The following is a 23,734-nucleotide window of genomic DNA, read 5'->3' on the forward strand; positions in this document are numbered from 1 at the left end:
TCACAAGGCATAGTACCCAACCAGTTAAAGTTAGCAATTCTCAAACCGCTTCTAAAAAAACCAAACGCCTCTCCAAAGGACACAGCTAACTTCCGGCCCATCGCAAACTTACCTTTGATTGCCAAACTGATGGAAAAAACGATCAACAGGCAACTTTCATAATACCTTGAAGATCACAACATACTCTCCCTAGCTCAGTACGACTTTCGTAAATCTTTAAACACCGAATCCCTTCTTCTCTCACTCACGGACACCATCCTCTTAAACCTGGAGAAAAAACAATCCTTCCTGCTGGTGCTTTTAGATTTATCTGCAGCTTTCGACACGGTAAACCACACAATACTCATAGACCAACTAGCAAACATAGGCATCAAAGGTTCTGCTCTCAACTGGTTCAAGTCCTTCCTGTGCAACAGGTTCTATAAAGTTAGGATAAATAATAAAGAATCTCTCTCTGTCCTGTCAGACCTGGGAGTCCCTCAAGGCTCCTCCCTCTCACCCACTCTGTTCAACATCTACCTCATCCCACTCTGCCAGCTTCTCTCAAACCTCAAACTCACTTATCTCTATGCGGATGACATACAGATTCTCATACCGATCACAGAGTCCCTGCAAAAATCTATTACCTACTAGAATGACTGCCTTCAACCAAACACCTACTCTCCAGCCTCAACTTAGTGCTGAACGCCAATAAAACCGAGATGCTCATTATCTCCCATGACTCCCTCACCAACCCAGCAAGCATCGCTCAAACCACAAGCTTAAACAATTTCTCACCTGACGTCAGGAATCTAGGAGCATGGCTGGACAATCAACTAAATCTAAAAAAATTCATAAACACCACCACAAAGGACTGCTTTTACAAATTGCAAATCCTTAAAAAGTTAAAACCTCTCCTTCACTTCAACGACTTCCGCCTAGTACTACAATCCATTGTCCTAACAAAAATTGACTATTGCAACTCTCTCTTATTCGGACTCCCCTCCAACTCAATTAAACCCTTACAGATGGTCCAGAACGCCACCGCCAGAATCCTTACAAACTCCAACAAAAGAGAACATATCACCCCCATTCTCCGCAACCTACACTGGCTACCTATCAAGTACAGGATTCTCTTCAAAGTCCTTACCATCATTCATAAAGCAATTCACAAAATCTCTCCCATCAACTTAAAGTCACAACTTCGACCTCACACATCCTCCAGACCCATCAGAAACGCTTACAAAGGCACACTCTATGCACCGCCTGCAAAAACTTCACTTAGGAAACGAGCTCTATCCGCTGCAGGACCCCACCAATGGAATGCTCTCCCCCCAGACCTACGACTTGAACCTAGCAATCCAGTGTTTTAAAAAAAAGCTAAAAACCTGGCTCTTCAGCCAAGCTTTCCCAGACACTTAAGCAAAATCCAATTGGATATCTCCACTGTATCCTCGTGCTCCATTATTCAGTATCCCTCTCTACTAAACTTGAATTCCTAGTCAAGCAGTAGCTCGAATTCTCCATCAGCAGCCCTCAATTTGGAACTTACTTAAGTCCAGTTATTCTCTCTTATGCCAGCTATATTTCATGTCATAATTACACTCTTATCACATGCTTCCCTCCCTACCACATTGTTCAATTGTTTACGATTTTTTGGTTTACATTTTTCTGTATAATGTGATTTAATTTGTTCAAATCGTTTTTAATGTATTCTATTTATAGCCCCTTGACATGTTTGTATATCTCGGAGAGATTGATTTACTGTTTAATTGTTTTTTATGGAGTTATCCTGTTCAATTGTTTTATGTAAAACCTAGGGCCTCTACTTAGGCCTTGGGCATTTTTCTGTTGTTCTGTTCCATGTAAACCGGTTTGATTTGTATTTCTTACAAGAACTTCGGTATATAAAAATCCAAAACAAATTAATTAATTAATTGTATCTTTATAGAACATGTGGCTCAACATCAAGCATTCAGGGTAGTTCATGTACATCCAAATGAAGATTGGCTAACAAAGAAAATCAGTGGGTGCTCAGTGACCTGAGGCTATGTCTGAACCCTCTATGGTCATCCCAAGAGCATTTCCCTGAATGGTTTATATTTATTTATTTATTTAACACGTTTTTATACCGACCTTCATAGTAATAACCATATCAGATCGGTTTACATAGAACAAGGGTATAACTGAAGCAATAAATAAAAGTAATTAACAAGAGAGGTGAATAAGGCAAAGTTACATTTAACAAGCAGTAAAAACTTGGGAAGCTTAAATAGCTGGAAGAAAGGTAAAGGCAGGAGGTAATTATAACGTAATACAATAAGGAATTTGGGTTAGAGCTTAAGGTGCTTTAACTTGTGAGTGCCAGGGTCCTTCGTTCGAAAGGATAGAGGACCTCTATATATACCTATATATGAACTGACACACAAGAATGCAGAGGAAATATTCCTTTTGCAGTAGAACTCCCGAGTGCTAGGTTTCTTTGGATAGTTTTGCTTCTTCACCAGCATGACAACAGCCCATCAGCATCAGGGTGTGTTAGTACATTTCCAAACTCCCCCTCCCCTGTTCATCCCCACAAAATATCTGAAAAGCATTCTTCTTTCCAAGTCCCACTATTCAAGCAAATGATAAAAAATAAAAAAAGACAGCACAGCCTCATTTCTTTACCTTGTTAAAATTTAATTGAGTGTATTTCACTGTGCAAGAGAAACACACAATGGAAAACGAAAATGAAATTGTACGTGGTATGAGGTTTTATGGCAGGGACCATTAGAAAGTCTGCAACAATGGGTTAACACGATCCAGGACTGGTCTGCTCCATGATGCCCCCACAAAGGTCAGCGGTGGCTGAAGAACCCTTGGGGAAAGTTAAACTTAAAAGGCTTCATCCGACTGGGACCCCTAGGGAAGAAATTAAAAGAAAGAGGGCCTCAAAGGATGGGTAACATTCAACACTGCATCAAACATTTTGATTTATTTATGAAGATTTGATATTCTGCTTTTTGCCAGGTTTGGTCTCAAAAGCAGATTACAAAAAGTAAGACAGTTTTACTCATACACCTGAGAAATTAAACAAAAATGTGCTGAAAGTGTTTGCTTCTGTTTTGGCTGAACGTGTCTATGGCTCAGACAGAATTTTTGAAAACTCTCAGTGTGAACTACACTGTGGTAATACACAAACCCCAATCCAGAAATACCTGGGTCATACCATGGGATACTCCCATCAGGATATGAAAACATATCCTGATGGGAGTATACATTTCTAGTGAGGATTAAAAGAAAAATTATAGAATTAAACCCCAATAGTGAAAAACTGCTGGAAGCTGCCAGACTTCCTCATTGCTTCCTAGATGCCAAGAGGGGACACCCACTTGACAGCAGAGTTGCTTACCTGTAACAGGTGTTCTCCCAGGACAGCAGAATGTTGTTCTCACATATGGGTGACGTCATCAGACTGAGCCCTGTCACAGAATACTTTTGTCAAAGTTTCTAGAACTTTGACTGGCACACTGAGCATGCCCAGCATGCCATAATCCCTGTGGCCACAGGAGTCTCCCTTTTGTCTCATTTGTAGCAAAAGGTGCGAGCGAAAAAATAAAATAATAAAACGGTTTCGGACCCAACTTGGCGGGGTGGCGGGTGAGTTTTGTGAGGACTACATCCTGCTGTCCTGGGAGAACACCTGTTACAGGTAAGCAACTCTGCTTTCTCCCAGAACAAGCAGGATGGTAGTCCTCACATGTGGGTGATTAGCAAGCTACAGGCTGACTCATATTTATGTGGACCAACAGTGTACAACTTGTGCAATGGGCCCAACAACTGGTGTACTGTTGGGAAAAATGAGGCAGCCTGAAAATCACAGCAGATGGATGTGCAAGAAATTGGGATTATACTGGAAATAAGTTTTTCAAGACGGATTGGCCAAAGGCAGAGTCTTGATGTCCTTCCTTGTCCAGGCAGTAATGTGCTGCAAATGTGTGGAGAGAGCTCCATGTTGCAGCTTTACAGATCTCAGCAATTGGTACTGAATGAAAATGTGCTACTGATGTTGCCATGGCTCTTACTGAGTGCGCCTTCACTCGTCCCTAAAGGAGAAGGCCTGCTTTCTCATAGCAGAATTCGATACAGTCTGCTAGCCAGTTGGAGAGAGTTGTTTGCCCACTGCAACACTTAGTTTGTTTTTATCGAAAGAAGCAAAGTGTTGGGTGGATTTCCTATGGACTGCAGTGCGGTCTAGGTAAAATGCAAGTGCACGTTTACTGCCCAAGCTGTGTAAAACTCTCTCACCCTGGTGAGAGTGAGGCCTTGGGAAAAAGGTGGGCAAGACTACAGACTGATTAAGGTGAAAGTCGGTTACCACCTTGGAAAGGAATTTAGGGAGAGTGTGGAGGACCACTCGGTCATGGAGGAACCTTGTACAGGGGAGTATACGACAAGGGCTTGTAACTCACTGACCCTTTGAGCAGAGGTAATGGCTACTAGGAAAAGAACTTTCCATGATTTAACATTACAGGAGTGCAAAGGCCCAAACGGGGAACACATGAGTCTTGTAAGTACTATGTTTAGGTCCCATTCAGTAACTGATGGCCAGAGAGGGGGCTTAAATTGTAGTAGGCCCCTCAAACAGACTCACAAGGGGTTGCACTGTTATTGGGGCATCCCCTATTCTCTTGTGGTATGCTGAGATGGCACTGAGGTGTGCCCGTACTGAGGAAGTCTGGAGACCAGAGTCTGAAAGGTGCCAGAACAGTCTTGTATGAAAGGCAGTCCTTGAATGCATATAGATCATAATGTATGGCTCGAAGCTCTAGGAAGTTGATTTGAAACTTTGCTTCAAGTTGTGTCCAAGTACCTTGAGTTTGAAGGTTGTTCACATGAGCTCCCCAACCCAAGTTGGATGAGTCTGTGGAGAAGGTCACTGGAGGAACTGGTTGCTGGAACTATAGACCTGTCAGCAAGTTGGCTCTGTTTGTCTATCAGGTAAGTGACAGACACAGCTTGTCGGTTACATGGATCAGGGATGAAAGAGGTTGAGTGGCTTGGAGCCACTGAGATTTCAAAGTCCATTGAGTTATTCTCATGGCTAGCCTGGCCATAGGAGTGATGTGGACCATGGAAGCCATGTGGCCCAGCAACTTGAGGAATTGATGGGCTGAGGCTGTTTTGTATGTGCGCAGAGATGTAGCCAGTTTGGAGAGTATGTCTGCACGGTCATTGGGCAGGAAGGCCTTTGCGACTGTGGTGCCCAAATCTGCTCCGATGAAGGTAAGGAGGTGAGATGGATTCAAGTGGTATTTCTGGTACTTGATTAGAAATCCTAGCGAGTGTAGAAGATTCATAGTGAGCTTTAGAGAGTTGAGAGCTCCTTGCTTTATTAGCCAGTCGTCCAGGTAAGGAAACACAGCCGCTGCTAGGCATTTTGTAAACACTTGAGGCGCTGAGGCCAGACCAAATGGCAGAACTCAGTATTGAAAATGTTTGTGACCCACTATGAAGCACAGATATCTGCAGTGATGTGGGAATATGGCGATATGTGCGTAAGCGTCCTGAAGGTCCAGCCAACAGAGCCAATCTCCTTGTTGTATAGGGGAGATTGCGGAGGTCTAGAATGGGGCGGAGACCACCCGATTTTTTTGGAATCAGAAAATAACACGAGTAGAACCCTCTACCCCTCTGTGTCAGAGGGACGGTTTCTACAGCCCTGGTTCGCAGAAGGGTGGAAAGTTCTGACTCTAGAAGCAATGTGTGGTCTTTTCGGGCACAGAGTGGATTGGGTGGAGAGTTCGGGGGGTACTGTGAGGAAGTTTAAACGGTATCCCTGGGCTATGATGGATATTACCCATTGATCTGTTATGAGGCGCCAGTTGTGTTGGAAGTGGCGTAATCTGCCTCCTACGGGTATTTCTGGGTTTGGTTTCATTGACGATTGGCCACTGTTCTCTGGAAACGCATCAAAATCCAGAGGCTGGAACAGCTTGTGGGGCTGGTGGTGCTCTGGGTGCTTTGGGCTGGTGTGTATATTCCCTCTGAGTGGCTCTGGCTGGTCTCGCTTGAGATGCAGGAGGATAGTATTTGCGTGAGCGGTACAATGACCTTCTGGGGTCCCTTCTCAAGCTTTTGCGGAATGAGGAGGGAGTGTCCGTGGTAACTGTAAACAATTGATGTAGGGTCTCGTGGTGGTCCTTCAACTGAGCCTCTGCGTCCTATATTTTATCTCCGAAGAGATTGTCTCCAGTGCATGGGAGATCAGCAAACTTATCTTGGACCTCAGGTCTTAAAATCAGAAGCTTTCAGCCAGGCCCATCTTCTAGCACTGATTTCTGTTGCTGACAACCGGGAAGCAGTCTCGAAGGAGTCATATGCCGCTCTTACCTCATGCTTCCCTGCTTCGAACCCCTTTTTGGATGATGGCAGTCAGGCTTTCTTGCTGTTGTTGAGGCAAGGAGTCCACAAAATCTTGGACTTGCTTCCAAAGGTTTCTCTGATACTGGGTCAAATACAGTTGGTATGAAGCTATCCGGGATACCAACATGAAGCCTTGGAAGATCTTTTGACCCAGTCCATCTAGGAACTTCTGGTCTTTACCAGGGGGAGCTGAGGAATGCGGATGTAATCGTTTAGCTTTCTTCTGTGCGGATTCCACCACAACAGATTGATGAGGCAGTTGTGGTTTCTGAAAGCCTGAGGCATGTTGTACTAGGTATGTTGCATCTGTTTTTCTGTTGACTGGTGGAATACTGCCAGGATGCTCCCATAGGCGGTGCAGGAGATCCAACAAGACTTCATGCACTGGAATGGCCATAATTTCCTTGGGGGCATCAACAAACTGCAGAACCTCCAAAGTCTTGTAACGAGTGTCCTCTTCCGTCACTAGGTTGATGGGGATGGTTTCGGACATTTCCTTGATAAAGTTGGTGAAGGAAAGGTCTTCGGGAGGAGAAGGCTCTGAGAGCAAGTCCTCTGATGTGGAGGTATCTGTGTCCACATCCTCCCATAGGTCATAGGGAGTTCCTGAATGAGGGAGAATGTCCAACATTCCAGGGTGTGTGGGCATCGATGGAGGCCTCGATGGAATTGATGGCATCGAGGGGAAAGGTGGACTTTAGGTCCCAAGAGCCCCGATGAACCTGGAGTCGGACTAGAAGTTGTGTCGTCTTCCTCCGAGGAGCCCGGAATAGGTATTGGGAGCTGCGGGTGCCGATTGTACAGGCTGAGTCGGGAAAGCACTAATGAGTATATTGAGTCGATCCAGCAATGGTGCAAACATCGATGGTTCCGGGGTTGGTGCCGGTATGGGGGCCGGCATCGATGGAGGTTACAGGTTTTGGAAGGCATTGAGCACTGCCTGGCGAACAAGGATGTCCAGTTCCTCCCTGAAAGCTGGTGTGAATAGTGCAGCTACAGGGGGAGACAGGCTAGGCGTTACTGGCCCTTCCACAGGAATTTGTGGAGGCTCAGTACCCAGCACCGATGTCGGTGGGGAATGCCTCAGGGTCTCGGGTGCAGAGGAGAATGGGGGCTCCTCTCCCATGGCCCTTTTCGAAAGCGGGTTGATGGCCATCGATGCCAGCACCGGGCATGGAATTGCGTCTGTGCCGGTGCTTCCCTTGGTGCTCGGTCCGGTCTTTCCCCTGCACTGAGGTTGACACTACCGATATCCCGGATGGCATTTGTGACGGACGGTCACCGTCTCCCTGCTACCTTTACTCGCCAGTGATGACTGGGCAGAAATCGATGGAGTTAACTTTAATTTAAAGAGAGTCTCCCATCTTATCAAGACGGGCACATCTGCCTTTTGGAGTCATTTGGGCGCAATCGGGGACACTGGCGGACATCGTGCGATAGGCCCAGGCACAGAACACAGAAAGTGTGAGAGTCCGTAATTGACATTGTTCGCAGACACTCTGGGCACTTTCTGAACACGGTCACCATGCCAGGGAAAAAAAAAAAAGGGACGTGAAACGGTCAGTGACCTGAGGGAACCGAATGGTAAGGCGGCAGGAACCGACCGGAGACACAGGAAAAGTACTCACAGAGCGGAGGGAACGAAGTGCGATGGGAGACCCCTGTTAGGGAACTTTTAAAGAAGTAAACTGAGTTTTCCCGTGAGGAAAAAAGGTGAGAAATCTCAGAGAGCTCCTAACCCGCGAGGCAAACTGCAGTGCGGAAAGAAAGACTGAAGGGAGACCCCTGTGCCCACAGGGATTATGGCATGCTGGGCATGCTCAGTGTGCCAGTCAAAGTTCTAGAAACTTTGACAAAAGTATTCCATGACAGGGCTCAGTCTGATGACATCACCCATATGTGAGGACTACCATCCTGTTTGTCCTGGGAGAAAAACTACATAGCATGTGTGAAATATGCATACTCTTTTTATATGTGATTTTGCTTTTCTCAGCTAGTCAACATAGAGCATTGCTATGTTCTCTAGGCCTTTTATGCCGACAGCACCTTTTCCCAGTGCAGCAGAACTAGTTCAGGGTAAAACCCTACATCCCTGGACCCAGGCTCAGTTCTTTTGGAGTTGGGTTTCTGTGCTTTTACTTTTAGACTGAATGCAAGATATAAAAATGGAACAAAGGTTCTCTCATTAGGCATCACAAGGTAAAAATCTGTAGTTACTGTTTTGAGAAGCACACTGAAGATCACTGCAGCACCCAGTCAACAGTAATCCCTTTCCTCTTACACTTGTATTTATTTTACCCATCTTAACCCTTTCTGCCAGGGCTCAACAGCTGAGATGAAGCATTTAATTCTGCTCTATGCTTCCTCTTTTACAGTATGATATGGCTCTCTGGCTTAGGGGCATGGGAGTGAAGGAAGGCAGTGGCAATGCTGAACCTACCTGACCAGGCGCAGGCACATCTTCTCCTGGGGGAACTCCTTGGGCCCCTCCACGCTATTGTCATGACTTTCTGTTTCCAAGTAGACGTCAAGCCCCATGCATAGACGCTGCAGCTGATTGGTCAGGAGCTGGTAGCCTGGCTTGGGCCTACACAGCTCCTTGTAGTAGACATTAACTTCGCTCTCTAGGGCCTAAATTGAAACAGATCCATCATTACTTTATCAGCGAAAAAAGATTTTTCTTTTAAGATCAAGAAAGAAAGAAAAAAAGAAAGGTAAGCATCAAGATGTGTCCTTCCCCCATCTTCCTTTCATACCTCAACATATCCAAGAGGATATCCAACTGCACAATTCTCTTTAAAGCACTAATCTCAGGCCTTTCCTTCTGTCCTGTTACATCTATACACAAAGCTGCCTTTGCAGGTGTTTCACTAGACTGAAGTATATATATTTAACCATGATCTATTTTATAACGTATAAGAAAATTGGTTCTTACCTGATAGTTTTCGTTCCTGTAGTACCATGGATCAGTCCAGACCATGGGTTATGCCTCCCTTCTAGCAGGTAGAGACAAAGAAAAACTTGAAAGGCACCCTCACAATCTGGTGTGTCTCCTGCATCCCTTCAGTATATAAAGTATCAAAGCAGAATAAGACTAGCAATGAATCAAGCACGAACAGAACTTTAAGAACGAACATATTTATTTATTTATTTATTTAAAGGCTTTTATATACCGGAGTTCATGTACTAGTACATACCACTTCGGTTTACACAGAACCAATATTGGAAAATTACATCAAACAAGTGGGTATAAAATAACAAGGCTAACTTTGTAGGAACTTAGAACTTGAGGTAAAGGAGAGAACAGGACCAAGTGGTAACATGTAACCATAGCTTTCTTTCCTTGTGACCCTTCCTGGAACCGCTCCATAGGACAAACAAACGATTTGAGAGTCTGAAAGAATTTGTGACTTCCAAGTAACATAACAAGGAACGCCGAACATCTAGCAGACGAAGTTCTCGTGCATGTGGAACATCATTCGACAAATTAGGAAAAGCCGGAATCTCAACAGATTGGCTTAATTGAAAAGATGAGACCACTTTGGGCAAAAAGGACAGAACCGTTCGGAGAGAAACTCCTGAGTCAGAGATTCTCAAAAAGGGTTTCCTACAGGAGACAGCCTGCAACTCAGAAATTCAGCGAGCTGGGCATATAGCTACCAAAAACACCGTTTTCAAGGTGAGGTCCTTCAATGTCACCGACCTAATGGGTAAAAACTGCGGATCACACAATACGCGAAGAACCAAATTAAGACTCCATGACGGACATACCGGACGGACAGGGGGCTTCAAATGCCTTACTCCTCTGAGGAAACACACCACATCTGGATGTGACGGCACCGAGCTACAAACCAAAGTGCCTAAGGCCGCCACCTGTACCCGGGAGTTAAAAGGCAAGCCCTTGGCTAAACCACATTGCAAAAAGCTTAACATCTGAGCAATCGTAGTGTGTCTGGGAAAAATCTCTCGCTCACGCCACCACGTCTCAAAAAACCTCCATACTCTAATGTATGAGAGAGAGGTAGATGTTTTCCTGGCTTGTAGCAGTGTAGTGATCACCTCCACATAATACTCCTTCTTTCTTAATCTCCGCCTTTCAAAAGCGAGCTGCCTGGTTGAAAGATATAGGCCCTTGACGGAGAAGACGCAGAAGATGCCAGAGTCGTAGAGGGCCATCCATGGCCAGATTGATGAGATCCGCAAACCACAGATGTCGGGGCCACTCGGGAGCCACGAGGATTACCCTCCCTGGGTGGACCTCTATTCTGCGAAGCACCTTGCCTACCAGAGGCCAAGGAGGGAACACGTACAGGAGAACTGATGTTGGCCAGGGAAGTACTAGCACATCAACCCCCTCTGCGCCATGATCTCTCCTGCGACTGAAAAAGCGAGGAGCCTTGGCATTTTCCCGCGTTGCCATCAAGTCCATGTGGGGAGTCCCCCATCTGCGAAAAATGAGATCCATCGCTCTGTCCAAGAGTTCCCACTCTCCGGGATCTATGTGCCTCAGACTCAGGAAGTCCACTTGTATATTGTCCTTCCTGGCGATGTGAGAAGCTGCTAGCATCGCAAGATTTTGCTCCGCCCAAACCATGAGTAGCTCCGCCTCGTTGGGTACAGCCTCCTTGACGGTTGATATAGGCCACCACCGTCGCATTCTCGGATAGGACGAGAACCACCTGATGGCGTAATCGGGGGAGAAAATGTTGCAAGGCAAAGCGAACCGCTCTGGTCTGCAGGCAATTGATCGACCATCCGGACTCCTCCGGGGACCAGCTGCCCTGAACTGAAAGATACTGGCAAACAGCTCCCCAGCCAGAGAGACTGGCATCCGTGGTCACCACTATCTAGTTCGGAACTTCTAGATTTACCCCTTGAGATAGGTTGTGTGGGCAAAGCCACCACCCAAGACTGGACCTGGCGTGATCGGTGAGTGGCAGAGTGAATTGGAAATTCTCCGACTTGGGTTCCCACTGGGAAAGCAATGCTCGTTGTAACAGTCTCATATGAGCAATGGCCCTGCGTACCACCTCCAGAGTAGATGCCATCGAGCCGAGAACTTTAAGGTAGTCCCAGGCCCTGTGCAGCGGGAGTGCCAACAAGCGACGAACTTGCCCCATCAATTTGTTCATTCGGTCCGTCGGGAGAAAAACTTTCCCGACCAGAGTCGAACCGGACTCCCAGAAATTCCAACGTCTGAGAGGGGACAAGATTGCTCTTGGCCTGAATGATTACCCAGCCGAGGGATTCCAAGAAAGTGGTGACCTTAAGAACAGAAGAACATGCCATACTGGGTCAGACCAAGGGTCCATCAAGCCCAGCATCTTGTTTCCAACAGTGGCCAATCCAGGCCATAAGAACCTGGCAAGTACCCAAAAACTAAGTCTATTCCATTCTACTGTTGCTAGTAATAGCAGTGGCTATTTTTTAAGTCAACTAAATTAATAGCAGGTAATGCACTTCTCCTCCAAGAACTTATCCAATCCTTTTTTTAAACACAGCTATACTAACTGCACTAACCACATCCTCTGGCAACAAATTCCAGAGTTTAATTGTGCATTGAGTGAAAAAGAACTTTCTTTGATTAGTTTTAAATGTGCCACATGCTAACTTCATGGAGTGCCCCCTAGTCTATTATGCGAAAGAGTAATTAACTGATTCACATTAACTCGTTCTAGACCTCTCATGATTTTAAACACCTCTATCATATCCCCCTTCAGCCGTCTCTTCTCCAAGCTGAAAAGTCCTAACCTCTTTAGTCTTTCCTCATAGGGGAGCTGTTCCATTCCATTTATCATATTGGTCGCCCTTCTCTGTACCTTCTTCATCACAGCTATATCTTTTTTGAGATGGGGCGACCAGAATTGTACACAGTATTCAAGGTGTGGTCTCACCATGGAGCGATACAGAGGCATTATGACATTATCTGTTTTATTCACCATTCCCTAATAATTCCCAACATTCTGTTTGCTTTTTTAAGAACATAAGAACATAAGAAAATGCCATACTGGGTCAGACCAAGGGTCCATCAAGCCCAGCATCCTGTTTCCAACAGTGGCCAATCCAGGCCATAAGAACCTGGCAAGTACCCAAAAACTAAGTCTATTCCATGTAACCATTGCAAATGGCAGTGGCTATTCTCTAAGTGAACTTAATAGCAGGTAATGGACTTCTCCTCCAAGAACTTATCCAATCCTTTTTTAAACACAGCTATACTAACTGCACTAACCACATTCCAGAGTTTAATTGTGCGTTGAGTAAAAAAGAACTTTCTCCGATTAGTTTTAAATGTGCCCCATGCTAACTTCATGGAGTGTCCCCTAGTCCTTCTACTATCCGAAAGAGTAAATAACCGATTCACATCTACCCATTCTAGACCTCTCATGATTTTAAACACCTCTATCATATCCCCCCTCAGTCGTCTCTTCTCCAAGCTGAAAAGTCCTAACCTCTTTAGTCTTTCCTCATAGGGGAGTTGTTCCATTCCCCTTATCATTTTGGTAGCCCTTCTCTGTACCTTCTCCATCGCAACTATATCCTTTTTGAGATGCGGCGACCAGAATTGTACACAGTATTCAAGGTGCGGTCTCACCATGGAGCGATACAGAGGCATTATGACATTTTCCGTTTTATTCATCATTCCTTTTCTAATAATTCCCAACATTCTGTTTGCTTTTTTGACTGCCGCAGCACACTGAACCGACGATTTCAATGTGTTATCCACTATGACACCTAGATCTCTTTCTTGGGTTGTAGCACCTAATATGGAACCCAACATCGTGTAATTATAGCATGGGTTATTTTTCCCTATATGCATCACCTTGCACATATCCACATTAAATTTCATCTGCCATTTGGATGCCCAATTTTCCAGTCTCACAAGGTCTTCCTGCAATTTATCACAATCTGCTTGTGATTTAACTACTCTGAACAATTTTGTATCATCTGCAAATTTCATTGCCTCACTCGTCGTATTTCTTTCCAGATAATTTATAAATATTTTGAAAAGTACGGGTCCCAATACAGATCCCTGAGGCACTCCACGGCCCACTCCCTTCCACTGAGAAAATTGTCCATTTAATCCTACTCTGTTTCCTGTCTTTTAGCCAGTTTGCAATCCACGAAAGGACATCGCTACCTATCCCATGACTACTTTTCCTAGAAGCCTCTCATGAGGAACTTCATCAAACGCCTTCCTAAAATCCAAATATACCACATCTACTGGTTCACCTTTATCCACATGTTTATTAACTCCTTCAAAAAAGTGAAGCAGATTTGTGAGGCAAGACTTGCCCCGGGTAAAGCCATGCTTTGTTCCATTAAACCATGTCTTTCTATATGTTCTGTGATTTTGATATTTAGAACACTCTCCACTATTTTTCCTGGCACTGAAGTCAGGCTAACTAGTCTGTAGTTTCCCGGATCGCCCCTGGAGCCCTTTTTAAATAAAGGGGTTACATTTGCTATCCTCCAGTCTTCAGGTACAATGGATGATTGTAATGATAGGTTACAAATTTTTACTAATAGGTCTAACATTTCATTTTTGAGTTCCTTCAGAACCATGGGGTGTATACCATCCGGACTAGGTGATTTACTACTCTTCAGTAGTAAATTTACTACTCTTCAGTTTGTAAATCAGACCTACCACATCTTCTAGGTTCACCATAATTTGGTTCAGTCCATCTGAATCATTACCCATTAAAACCTTCTCCGATATGGGTATCTCCCTGACATCCTCTTCAGTAAACACTGAAGCAAAAAAATCATTTAATCTTTCTGCGATGGTCTTATCTTCTCTAATTGCCCCTTTAACCCCTCGATCATCTAACGGTCCAATTGAATCCCTCCCAGGTTTTCTGCTTCGGATATATTTTTAAAAGTTTTTACTGTGAGTTTTTGCCTCTTCGGCCAACTTCTTTTCAAATTCTCTCAGCCTTTCTTATCAATGCATTATCCTGTTTTCTTCTGTTGAATCCTTCTTCCAATTTTTGAAGGATTTTTTTGGCTAAAATAGCCTCTTTAACCATGCCAGTGATCATTTTGCCTTCTTTCCACCTTTTTTATTGTGTGGAATACATCTGGACTGTTCTTCTAGGATGGTTTTTTTTTTTTTTTTTTTTTTTTTTTTTTTAACAATGACCATGCCTCTTGTACTTTTTTACTTTTGTAGCTGCTCCTTTCAGTTTTTTCTATTTTTCTCATTTTATCAAAGTTTCCCTTTTGAAAGTTTAGCACGAGAGCCGTGGATTTGCTTACTGTCTCCCTTCCAGTCATTAATTCTAATTTGATCATATTATGATCACTATTGCCAAGCGGCCCCACCACCATTACCTCTCTCACCAAGTCCTGTGCTCCACTTAGAATTAGATCTCAAATTGCTCCTCTCTTGTTGGTTCCTGAGCCAATTGCTCCATAAAGCTAATTTATTCCATCTAGGAACTTTATCTCTCTAGCATGTCCCAATGATACATTTACCCAGTCAATATTGGGGTAATTGAAATCTCCAGAAATCAGCAGAAGCGACCTTGCACATAAGCAAGCACTCACATAAACATAGTGCAAGAACAAAGATACAGTTCCATCCAAACTTCACAATTATTTTTATTGTAAGTTCAGGTATTTATAGTTCATTTAAGTAAGGCAACTCCAATCAAGTGAACATGAAGAATACTTATAAAGTCCCCCGACGCGGTCCGCGTTTCGGGTGAGCTGCATCAGGAGGGACCACAGCAAAATTTTTGTCTTTAAAGTTGACATCAGGAGCGTAATTGAAATCTCCCATTATTTCTGCACTACCAATTTGGTTAGCTTCCCTAATTTCTCTTAGCATTTCTCTTAGCAGGCTGTCTCATCATCTTGACCAGGTGGACAGTAGTATACTCCTATCACTTTAGTCTTCCAGAACACACAAGGGATTTCTACCCATAAAGATTTGATTGTGCATTTAGTCTCATGCTGGATTTTTATCCTGTTGGACTCTATGCCATCTCGGACATAAAGCGCCACACCGCCTCCCGGGTGCTCCTCTCTGTGTGGATTGCTTCCACACTGCATTCCCTTGACTTTGCCCTGATGAGCCAATCATCCAGGTAGGGATGAATGAGGAGGCCTTGTCTTTGGAGGGAAGCCGCCACAACCACCATGACCTTGGTAAACGTACGGGGTGCGGTCACGAGACCGAAGGGCAGAGCGCAGAATTGGTAATGCATTCCCAGGACCATGAAGCGAAGGAACTTTTGAGGATCTTCGCGGATGGGAATGTGCAAGTATGCCTCCATCAGATCCAGAGAAGCCAGGAATTCTCCCTTGCATACAGTCGTGATGACTGAACGCAGAGACTCCATGCGAAAGTGCGACACCTTGAGACTTGTTTACCTTCTTGAGGCCCAAAATTGGCCGGAAGGATCCCTCCTTCTTTGGCACTACAAAGTAAACAAAGTAGTTTCCTTTCCTCCAGTGTTCTGGAGGAACCGGCTTTACCGCTTCCAAGGCTAGGAGACATTCGAGAGTCTGATGCACAATCTGGCGTTTGGCTTGTGGACCTCGTGGAAATATTAAGTAGAAGTCTCTGAGAAGCCGAGCAAATTCCAAAGCGTAGCCTTGTTCTATTATGCTTAGCACCACTGATCGGAAGTAATTCTGGCCCATGCCTCGTAAAACTGGTGCAGGCGACCCCCAACCCGAGGGATCGAGGGATGGGCTGGCCCCCATCTCATTGTTTAGTTTTGGAGACAAGAGAGGAGGAAGGACCCCCTCTCTAGAGATTCTGCGTCCCCGAAAGTACAAGGACCAGGCTTGGCTCCTGGCCAACGGATGCCGCTGACCGGCTGCTTGCTGCCTGTTCTGCCGAAACATCCACTGCCCCCGAAAACGAGAGCGGGAGGATGGGAAATCTCTAGAGGGTTTCGGTCTGTGCGCTGGTAACTTGTGTTCTCCCCCAAGTACTTTATCAATTGCTCCAAATCATCCCCGAACAAACAGACACCTTTAAACGGAATAGCCCCAAGCTGAGGTTTGGAGGAAACCTCCGCTGACCACTTGCGGAGCCACACAAGTCACCATGCCGACACTGCCGACAACATGGTGCGAGCGGAGGTGCGGAGCAGGTCATATAGTGCATCCGCCCCATATGCCATCGCAGCTTCCAAATGCTGCACCTGCTCGGACTCTCCCGGAGGAAGAACTCTAGACATTAGCAATTGCTGGATCCAGCGCAGGCTCGCTCGCAGCATATAACTGCTACACACCACCTCCCGGATACCCAGGGCTGACACCTCAAAAATGCGCTTAAGCAGGACTTCTAGCTTGTGGTCCCTGAAGATCCTTGAGAGCCGCCGAGCCTGTGACTGGAATAGTGGTCCACTTGAAAGAACTGCAAGAATAAGGAGTTCTAATTCCTCTCTCTGGAACAGATGAACCACCTTGGGGTCATCTCCATTCAAGGGGTTCTGTTTCCCCTGGTCATCATCCAATTCCCCCCCACCCCGGGAGGAGAGACCCCTGCATCTACAGCCGCACTACCCAGAACCACCGGAGCGGCTGAGCCTCCCGAAGCCACAACGCCTTTTAACTTCGCGACCCTTAGAGACGTGGACACATCCGTGCACTTGGCTACCTTGCGGGATGATCCCTGCGCAGGTCTCAACAGCAAAGCAGCATCTTGCGGAGCAAAAAATGCTTTATGCATAAGGAGAACAAAATCTAAAGAAAAGGAATCAGAATCAACATCCTGTCCCCCTGGTAAAGCAAATGTTGCTTACCTGTAACAGGTGTTCTCACAGGACAGCAGGATGTTAGTCCTCATACATGGGTGACATAGGATGGAGCCCAATCACGGAACACTTCTGTCAAAGTTTCCAGAATTTTGACTGGCCCCTACTGGGCATGCCCAGCATGGCACTAACCCTGCAGCCAGCAGGGGTCCCCCTTCAGTCTTCTTTTTTCCACGCAGCAGTAGCTGTTCCGTGATTGGGCTTCATCCTATGATGTCACCCATATGTGAGGACTACCATCCTGCTTATCCTGTGAGAAAACAGGATCCTCCTGTAAAGAATCCTGGTCCTGATCTAAAGTATCCTCAGGATTGGCAGGGACCGGTGAAAGCGCTGGGGGAAGCTCCCCCACCCCCATAGCTCTTGCCTCAGCTTCAGGAAATGTGTTTAAGATGGCTTCCGTCCCTGCACTGAGGGGAAACTGATCAGCCAGAAGCTCCCACGGAGCAGAGCATTTTTGAGCCCCTCGAGGCTTGGCTAATGCTGCAGACCCTGAAAAGGAGCTGCCATCCCCTTCAAGTAGGCAGCGGGAGCAAATACCAGCCCTACAAAGCCGCGCGGATGATTCTCCACATGCCACACACAAAGATGGCCACTGCATCGTGGCGGGGGACGGGGGGGGGGTGTCCTGGATTGCAGCAGAACAAAAAAGAAAATTTTTGAAAAATTTCGATCAATCACCACGGGGTAAGAGAGGGACTGCACCACCAGAAATCTCTTCCCCAGCACCTTACCTGGCTGGAGCCCCGCGGAGTTACCAACCCCAGCTCCAATAACCTGCCACCAGAGAGGATGACCCCGCAGGATCTAGCAACCCCTCTGGCAGGATAGGGAAAACACTCCCCTGTAGAACAGCTTCTCTCTCTTTTTTTTTTTTTTTTAAACTTGCTTGATTCAAAACTTATAGCTAGTTCACTCAGTTAATTTTAAGGGATAGCCTAACCCCAGAAACAGGGCAAGACTACAGGGTTTACATCACCTCCATCTGCTGGAGACAGAGAAATACTGAAGGGATACAGGAGGCACACCAGGTTAAGTGAGGGTGTTTCCACCTGCTGGAAGGGAGGCATAACCCATAATCTGGACTGATCCGGGTAACGTAGAGGGAATACCCATTACACATTATTGACTCCTCCCCAGATGTATATCTTCATCTCCTTCCACTATATTATAGAGTCAATGCTCTCGCTCTCTTTCTCTCTCTTTATATATATTTATATATCTATATCTATATATATGGAGACATTTTCTTACCTGTTAATTTCCTTTCCATTAGTCCTTCTACACTGAACCAGTACCATACAGGTGTGTTGTTTCCCCTTTACCAGCAGATGGAGGAAGAGAATCCTGTTTTCCTCACATGACATCATCTCTACTACTTAAGGGTGGTGCAGTGCAGCAGGGATCCAGTATACCTCTGACAAAGCTCCAGATCAGATCCAACAAGCTAACCACATTAGAAAATGTTGAGATTACTTACCTGATAATCTCGTTTTCCTTAGTGTAGACAGATGGACTCAGAACAAGTGGGTATAGTGTGCTCGTGCTAGCAGTTGGAGACTGATCTGACGTCAGCACGGGTACATATACCCCCACAGGAAGTGAGACAATTCAGTAATCTTCCTTGCAAAAGCTGTTATGGATATATGTGTACTGACGATCAATGAAATAGTGAAAACAGGATTCCCCTGACCGATTGATAGTAGCTGGAGACCGCCAGCATTCCCAACTGGAAGGCGTCGACCCCTGGTAGAGTGGACGCACTCATGTAAGAAGTGATAAGGCTTACCTTGAATCGGTGAAACCCCTGTATACCGGCAGCCGGGCGGGATGCTGAGTCCATCTGTCTACAGTAAGGAAAACGAGATTATCAGGTAAGTAATCTCAACATTTCCTAGCGTGTAGCCAGATGGACTCAGAACAAGTGGTATGTACAAAAGCTACTCCCGAAGTGGGCGGGAGGCTGCCTGAGGACCGCGTAGGACCGCCCTCGCAAATGCTGTGTCCTCCCTGGCCTGGACATCCAGACGATAAAACCTGGAGAAGGTATGGAGGGGGAGGACCATGTCGACGCTTTACATATTTCTGCGGGTGACAGCATCCTAGATTCTGCCCAAGATGCTGCTTGGGCTCTGGTAGAATGAGCCTTGACTTGTAGAGGTGGTGACTTCCTGGCCTCTACGTAGGCCGCTCTGATAACTTCTTTAATCCAGCGGGCGATGGTGGGCCGAGAGGCCGCTTCTCCTTGTTTCTTGCCACTGAGAAGGACGAACAGATGGTCTGTCTTTCGTACTGTTTCTGTCATTTCCAGATATCTGGGCAGCAATCTGCCGATGTCGAGATGGAGTAACAAACGCCCTTCTTCTGATTTCTTCAAACCCGCCATGGTTGGCAAGGATATGGTTTGGTTGAGGTGAAATTGTGAGACTACCTTAGGCAAGAAGGATGGAACCGTGCGAAGATGGATAGCCTCTGAAGTGATTCTAAGAAAGGGATCACGGCAGGACAGCGCTTGTAGTTCCGAAATGCGGCGTGCTGAACACACTGCCAGCAGGAACACCATCTTCAAAGTGAGAGAACGGAGAGACAGGCCCCGAAGGGGTCTGAAGGTGGATCCCACGAGGAAATCCAAAACTATGTTGAGGTTCCACAGGGGCACTGGCCACTTCAGTGGCGGACGAATGTGCTTGACTCCTTTCAGGAAGCGGGAAACATCTGGGTGAGTGGCAATAGTCTTGCCATCCCTCCGGGGACCTTAGCAAGACAGCGCAGCCACTTGGACCTTGATGGAGCTGAGGGAGAGACCCTTCTGAAGCCCATCCTGCAGGAAATCCAAAACAATAGGGATTGTGGTTGCATGTGGATTGGTGCCGTGAGTGTCGCACCAGGCTTCAAATACTCTCCAGATCCTTACGTAGGAGAGGGATGTGGAAGACTTGCGAGCTCGGAGGAGTGTATTTATCACCGGCTCCGAGTAACCTCTTTTCTTCAGCCTAGCCCTCTCAATGGCCAGACCGTAAGAGAGAATTGAGCCGGATCCTCGTGGAGGATGGGACCCTGACGTAGCAGGTCCCTGAGAGGAGGCAGGGAAAGGGGCTCCCCCTGCCAGTAGTCTTCTCATGTCCGCGTACCAGAGTCTTCTTGGCCAGTCTGGTGCCACTAGAAGAACTAGGCCCTTGTGATTCTGAATCTTGTGTATAAGGGCGCCCAGCAGGGGCCACGGAGGAAAGGCGTATAGCAGAGTCCCTGGAGGCCATGGCTGAACCAGGGCATCGATCCCGTGAGAGAACGATCTCGCTTGCGGCTGAAGTACCTGGGTACTTGAGCATTGGACCTGTCTGCTAGTAGGTCCATGTCCGGAATCCCCCACTGATCCACAATCATCTGGAAGGCTGTGGGGGACAGCTGCCATTCTCCCGGATTTAGGCTTTCCCTGCTGAGGAAATCTGCCGCGGTGTTGTCCCTTCCGGCAATGTGGACGGCGGAGATGTCCTGGAGATTTGCCTCTGCCCAAGCCATCAGCGGGGCTATCTCTAGGGATACCCGTTGACTTCTGGTTCTGCCCTGTCGGTTGATGTATGCCACCGTGGTGGCGTTGTCTGACATCACTCTGACTGCTCTGTTCCTCAACCTGTGGGCAAATTGCAGGCAGGCTAACCGGACTGCCCGAGCCTCTAGACGGTTGATGTTCCACCCCGACTCTTCTCTGTTCCAACGCCCTTGGGCGGTGAGCTCTTCGCAGTGTGCTCCCCATTCGCTCAGGCTGGCATCTGTGGTGAGCAGAATCCACGTGGGGGAGGACATCTTCGACCCCCCTGCTCGTGTGGTTGGACTGCAACCACCACCGTAGCTGAGTCCGCACTCTGGCTGGTAGAGGTAGATGCATGGAGTAATTCCGGAAGCGGGGGCTCCATCGAGAGAGCAGGGAGCGTTGTAGAGGTCTCATATGGGCCCTTGCCCAGGGTACCACTTCCAGGGTGGATGCCATGAGACCGAGAACCTGCAGATAATCCCAAGCTATGGGCCGACTGGCTCCCATCAAGGACCGTAGACGGTAGTGAGACTGACTTTGTCTGCCTGGGTGTCGAACTGGACTCCCAGGTATTCCAGTGATTGGGAAGGCTGTAGGCAACTCTTGTTCAGGTTGACTACCCATCCCAAGCTTTCCAGAAGGGCGATCACTCTGTTGGTTGCCCGATGGCTCTCCTCTCGGGATTTTGCCCTGATCAGCCAATCGTCTAGGTAGGGATGGACAAGGATTCCTTCCCATCTGAGCGCCGCTGCTACCACTACGATCACCTTGGTGAAGGTCCGCGGTGCTGTGGCTAACCCAAAGGGCAAAGCCCGGAATTGGAAGTGTCGTCCCAGAACCTTGAAGCGTAGGTAGCGCTGATGATCCGAATGGATCGGGATATGCAGGTAGGCTTCTGACAAGTCTAAGGCCGTGAGGAACTCCCCTGGCTGTACTGCGGTCTTGACTGAGCGCAGACTTTCCATGCAAAACCTCGGGACCCTTAAGTATCGGTTGACTGACTTGAGGTCTAATACGGGCCGGAAAGTGCCCTCTCTTTCTTGGGTACCATGAAATAAATGGAATAGTGTCCAGAATCCATTTCCCAATCAGGTACTGGGATTATGGCTTTCAAGGACAGGAGCCTCGCCAGCGTAACTTCTAATGCCGCCTTCTTGTGGCTTGGACACGGAGACTCCACAAACCTGTCCGGAGGGGCGTGATGGAAGTCCAGATAATAGCCCTCTCGGATGATGGCGAGGACCCACTGGTCCGACGTTATCTCGACCCATCTGGGGTAGAAGAGGGTTAACCTGCCCACTATGGCTCCGTCCCCTGGATGGATCAGCTGATTCTCATTGGGAGGCGCGGCCGGGACCTGAACCCGAGCCGGCTCCCCTCTTGTGCTGCTTGGTCCGAAAGGACTGGTTCCTGGCCTGAGGACGAGGTGCCTGGTAGCGAGTCCTATAGGGAATGAAGCGTTGGGAGCTTCTGCCTCTGGATGGCCTTGGAAAGGTGCGCTGGTTCCTTTTGAACCTGTCTTCCGGCAGTCGAGGTACTGGAGAGGCGCCCCATGTGCTGGCCAGTTTATCAAGGTCGCTGCCGAACAGGAGAGAGCCCTTAAAGGGCATTCTGGTGAGGCGTGTCTTAGAAGGAGCATCGGCTGACCAGTTCCGTATCCAGAGCTGCCTCCTGGCTGCTACTGAGGATGAGACCCCCTTGGCTGTTGTACGGATTAGGTCGGATGCAGCATCCGTGAGGAACGAGAGAGCGGACTCCATATCCGCTGCCGGCGCATTGTTCCTGACCTGTGACAAACAGGAACGTGTCACCACTGTGCAGCAGGTTACGATCCTCAAAGATAGAGCTGCCACCTCAAAGGTCTGTTTCAGGATGGCGTCCAGTCGCCGGTCGTGATCCTCCTTGAGGGCCGCCCCCACCTCAACTGGAATGGTAGTGCGCTTGACCACAGCGCTAACCAAGGCGTCCACCTGAGGGCACGCCAGCATATCCTTGATTGCCGGGTCCAGGGGGTACATGCCCGTCAGGGCCCGACCCCCTTTGAAGGAGGCCGCTGGCGCAGCCCACTCCAAATCTATCAGTTGTTGTGCTGCTTGCAGGAAGGGAAAATGGCGGGCTGTAGGACGAAGACCTTCCAGCACGGGGTTCTGTGTAGCTGCCTCCATAGTGCTGGGGCCTGGAATAGCCAACTCCGTCAGGCACTGAGATACCAGGTCGGTGAGATCTTCCTTGGGAAAGAACCGCCTCATAGTTCGATATGACTCTATCCCCGAGGGAAGTTCCCCCTCCTCGGGGGGTTCGGACTTGTCCTCCGAGACATCAGGGTCCACCTGAGCTGGACTGCCCGGAGGCGGCTGCCCATGATAAGGGCGAGAGGGTCCAGGGGCAGGGTCAGCTGGAGTGGCAGCAGGGCCTGGACGGGAAGCTGACTGCATTTTGTACAAAGGCATGGATCCCTTTAAACAAATCCACCCAGGAAATGGAAGCGGTCTCTAGTCGTCTGGGTACCAGGTCCCCCGGGATCCCTGGTTGTTCGAGACTGCCTGCTAAGTCCGGGGTGGCCCCCGGGGAACTGTCGACAAACCTCGGTTGAGACTGGTCCTGGCCCGAGGCTCCCACGGCCTCCTCACATTGGGCACAAAGGGAGTCTGGCTCCTCGCTCTGCGTGGCTCTAAGCTGGCATGCTGAGCAGAGGCCGAGAGCTTTCACGCCGGAATCAGGAGGCGCCGCCGCGGGAGACACCGGGGCGTTTAAATGTTCCATCGCGGCTGGCGAATGCAGGACGCTGGCGCTTAATAATATGCGCTCAATAATATGCGCTCAATAATATGCGGTCAGCAATATACCCTCAATAATATACAATACGCGCTCAATAATATGCGGTCAGCAATATACGCTTAATGATAGACAACATGCGCTCAATAATATGCGGTCAGCAATATACGCTCAATGATAGACAACATGCGCTCAATAATATGCGGTCAGCAATATACGCTCAATAATATACGATGTGTGCTCTATAATATGCGGTCAGCAATATACT

General features: G+C 47.5%; 1 protein-coding gene across 3 annotated transcripts in view; it reads right to left on the reverse strand.

Moving 5' to 3' along the window:
* Positions 1-2,640: 2,640 nt before the first annotated feature.
* Positions 2,641-23,734, reverse strand: part of THOC5 (THO complex 5) — a 435,920-nt gene continuing 414,826 nt past the window's right edge. For all 3 annotated transcript variants that reach the window (XM_029619746.1, XM_029619745.1, XM_029619747.1), the window contains 2 exons: positions 8,828-9,018; positions 2,641-2,883 (listed from right to left, as the gene is read on the reverse strand). In XM_029619746.1, the coding sequence (XP_029475606.1) occupies positions 2,820-2,883; positions 8,828-9,018 (255 nt within the window). In that variant the 3' untranslated portion in view covers positions 2,641-2,819. The remainder of the gene's footprint in view (positions 2,884-8,827; positions 9,019-23,734) is intronic.

The sequence above is a fragment of the Rhinatrema bivittatum genome, chromosome 11, assembly GCF_901001135.1.
Source record: "Rhinatrema bivittatum chromosome 11, aRhiBiv1.1, whole genome shotgun sequence".
NCBI lineage: Eukaryota > Metazoa > Chordata > Amphibia > Gymnophiona > Rhinatrematidae > Rhinatrema > Rhinatrema bivittatum.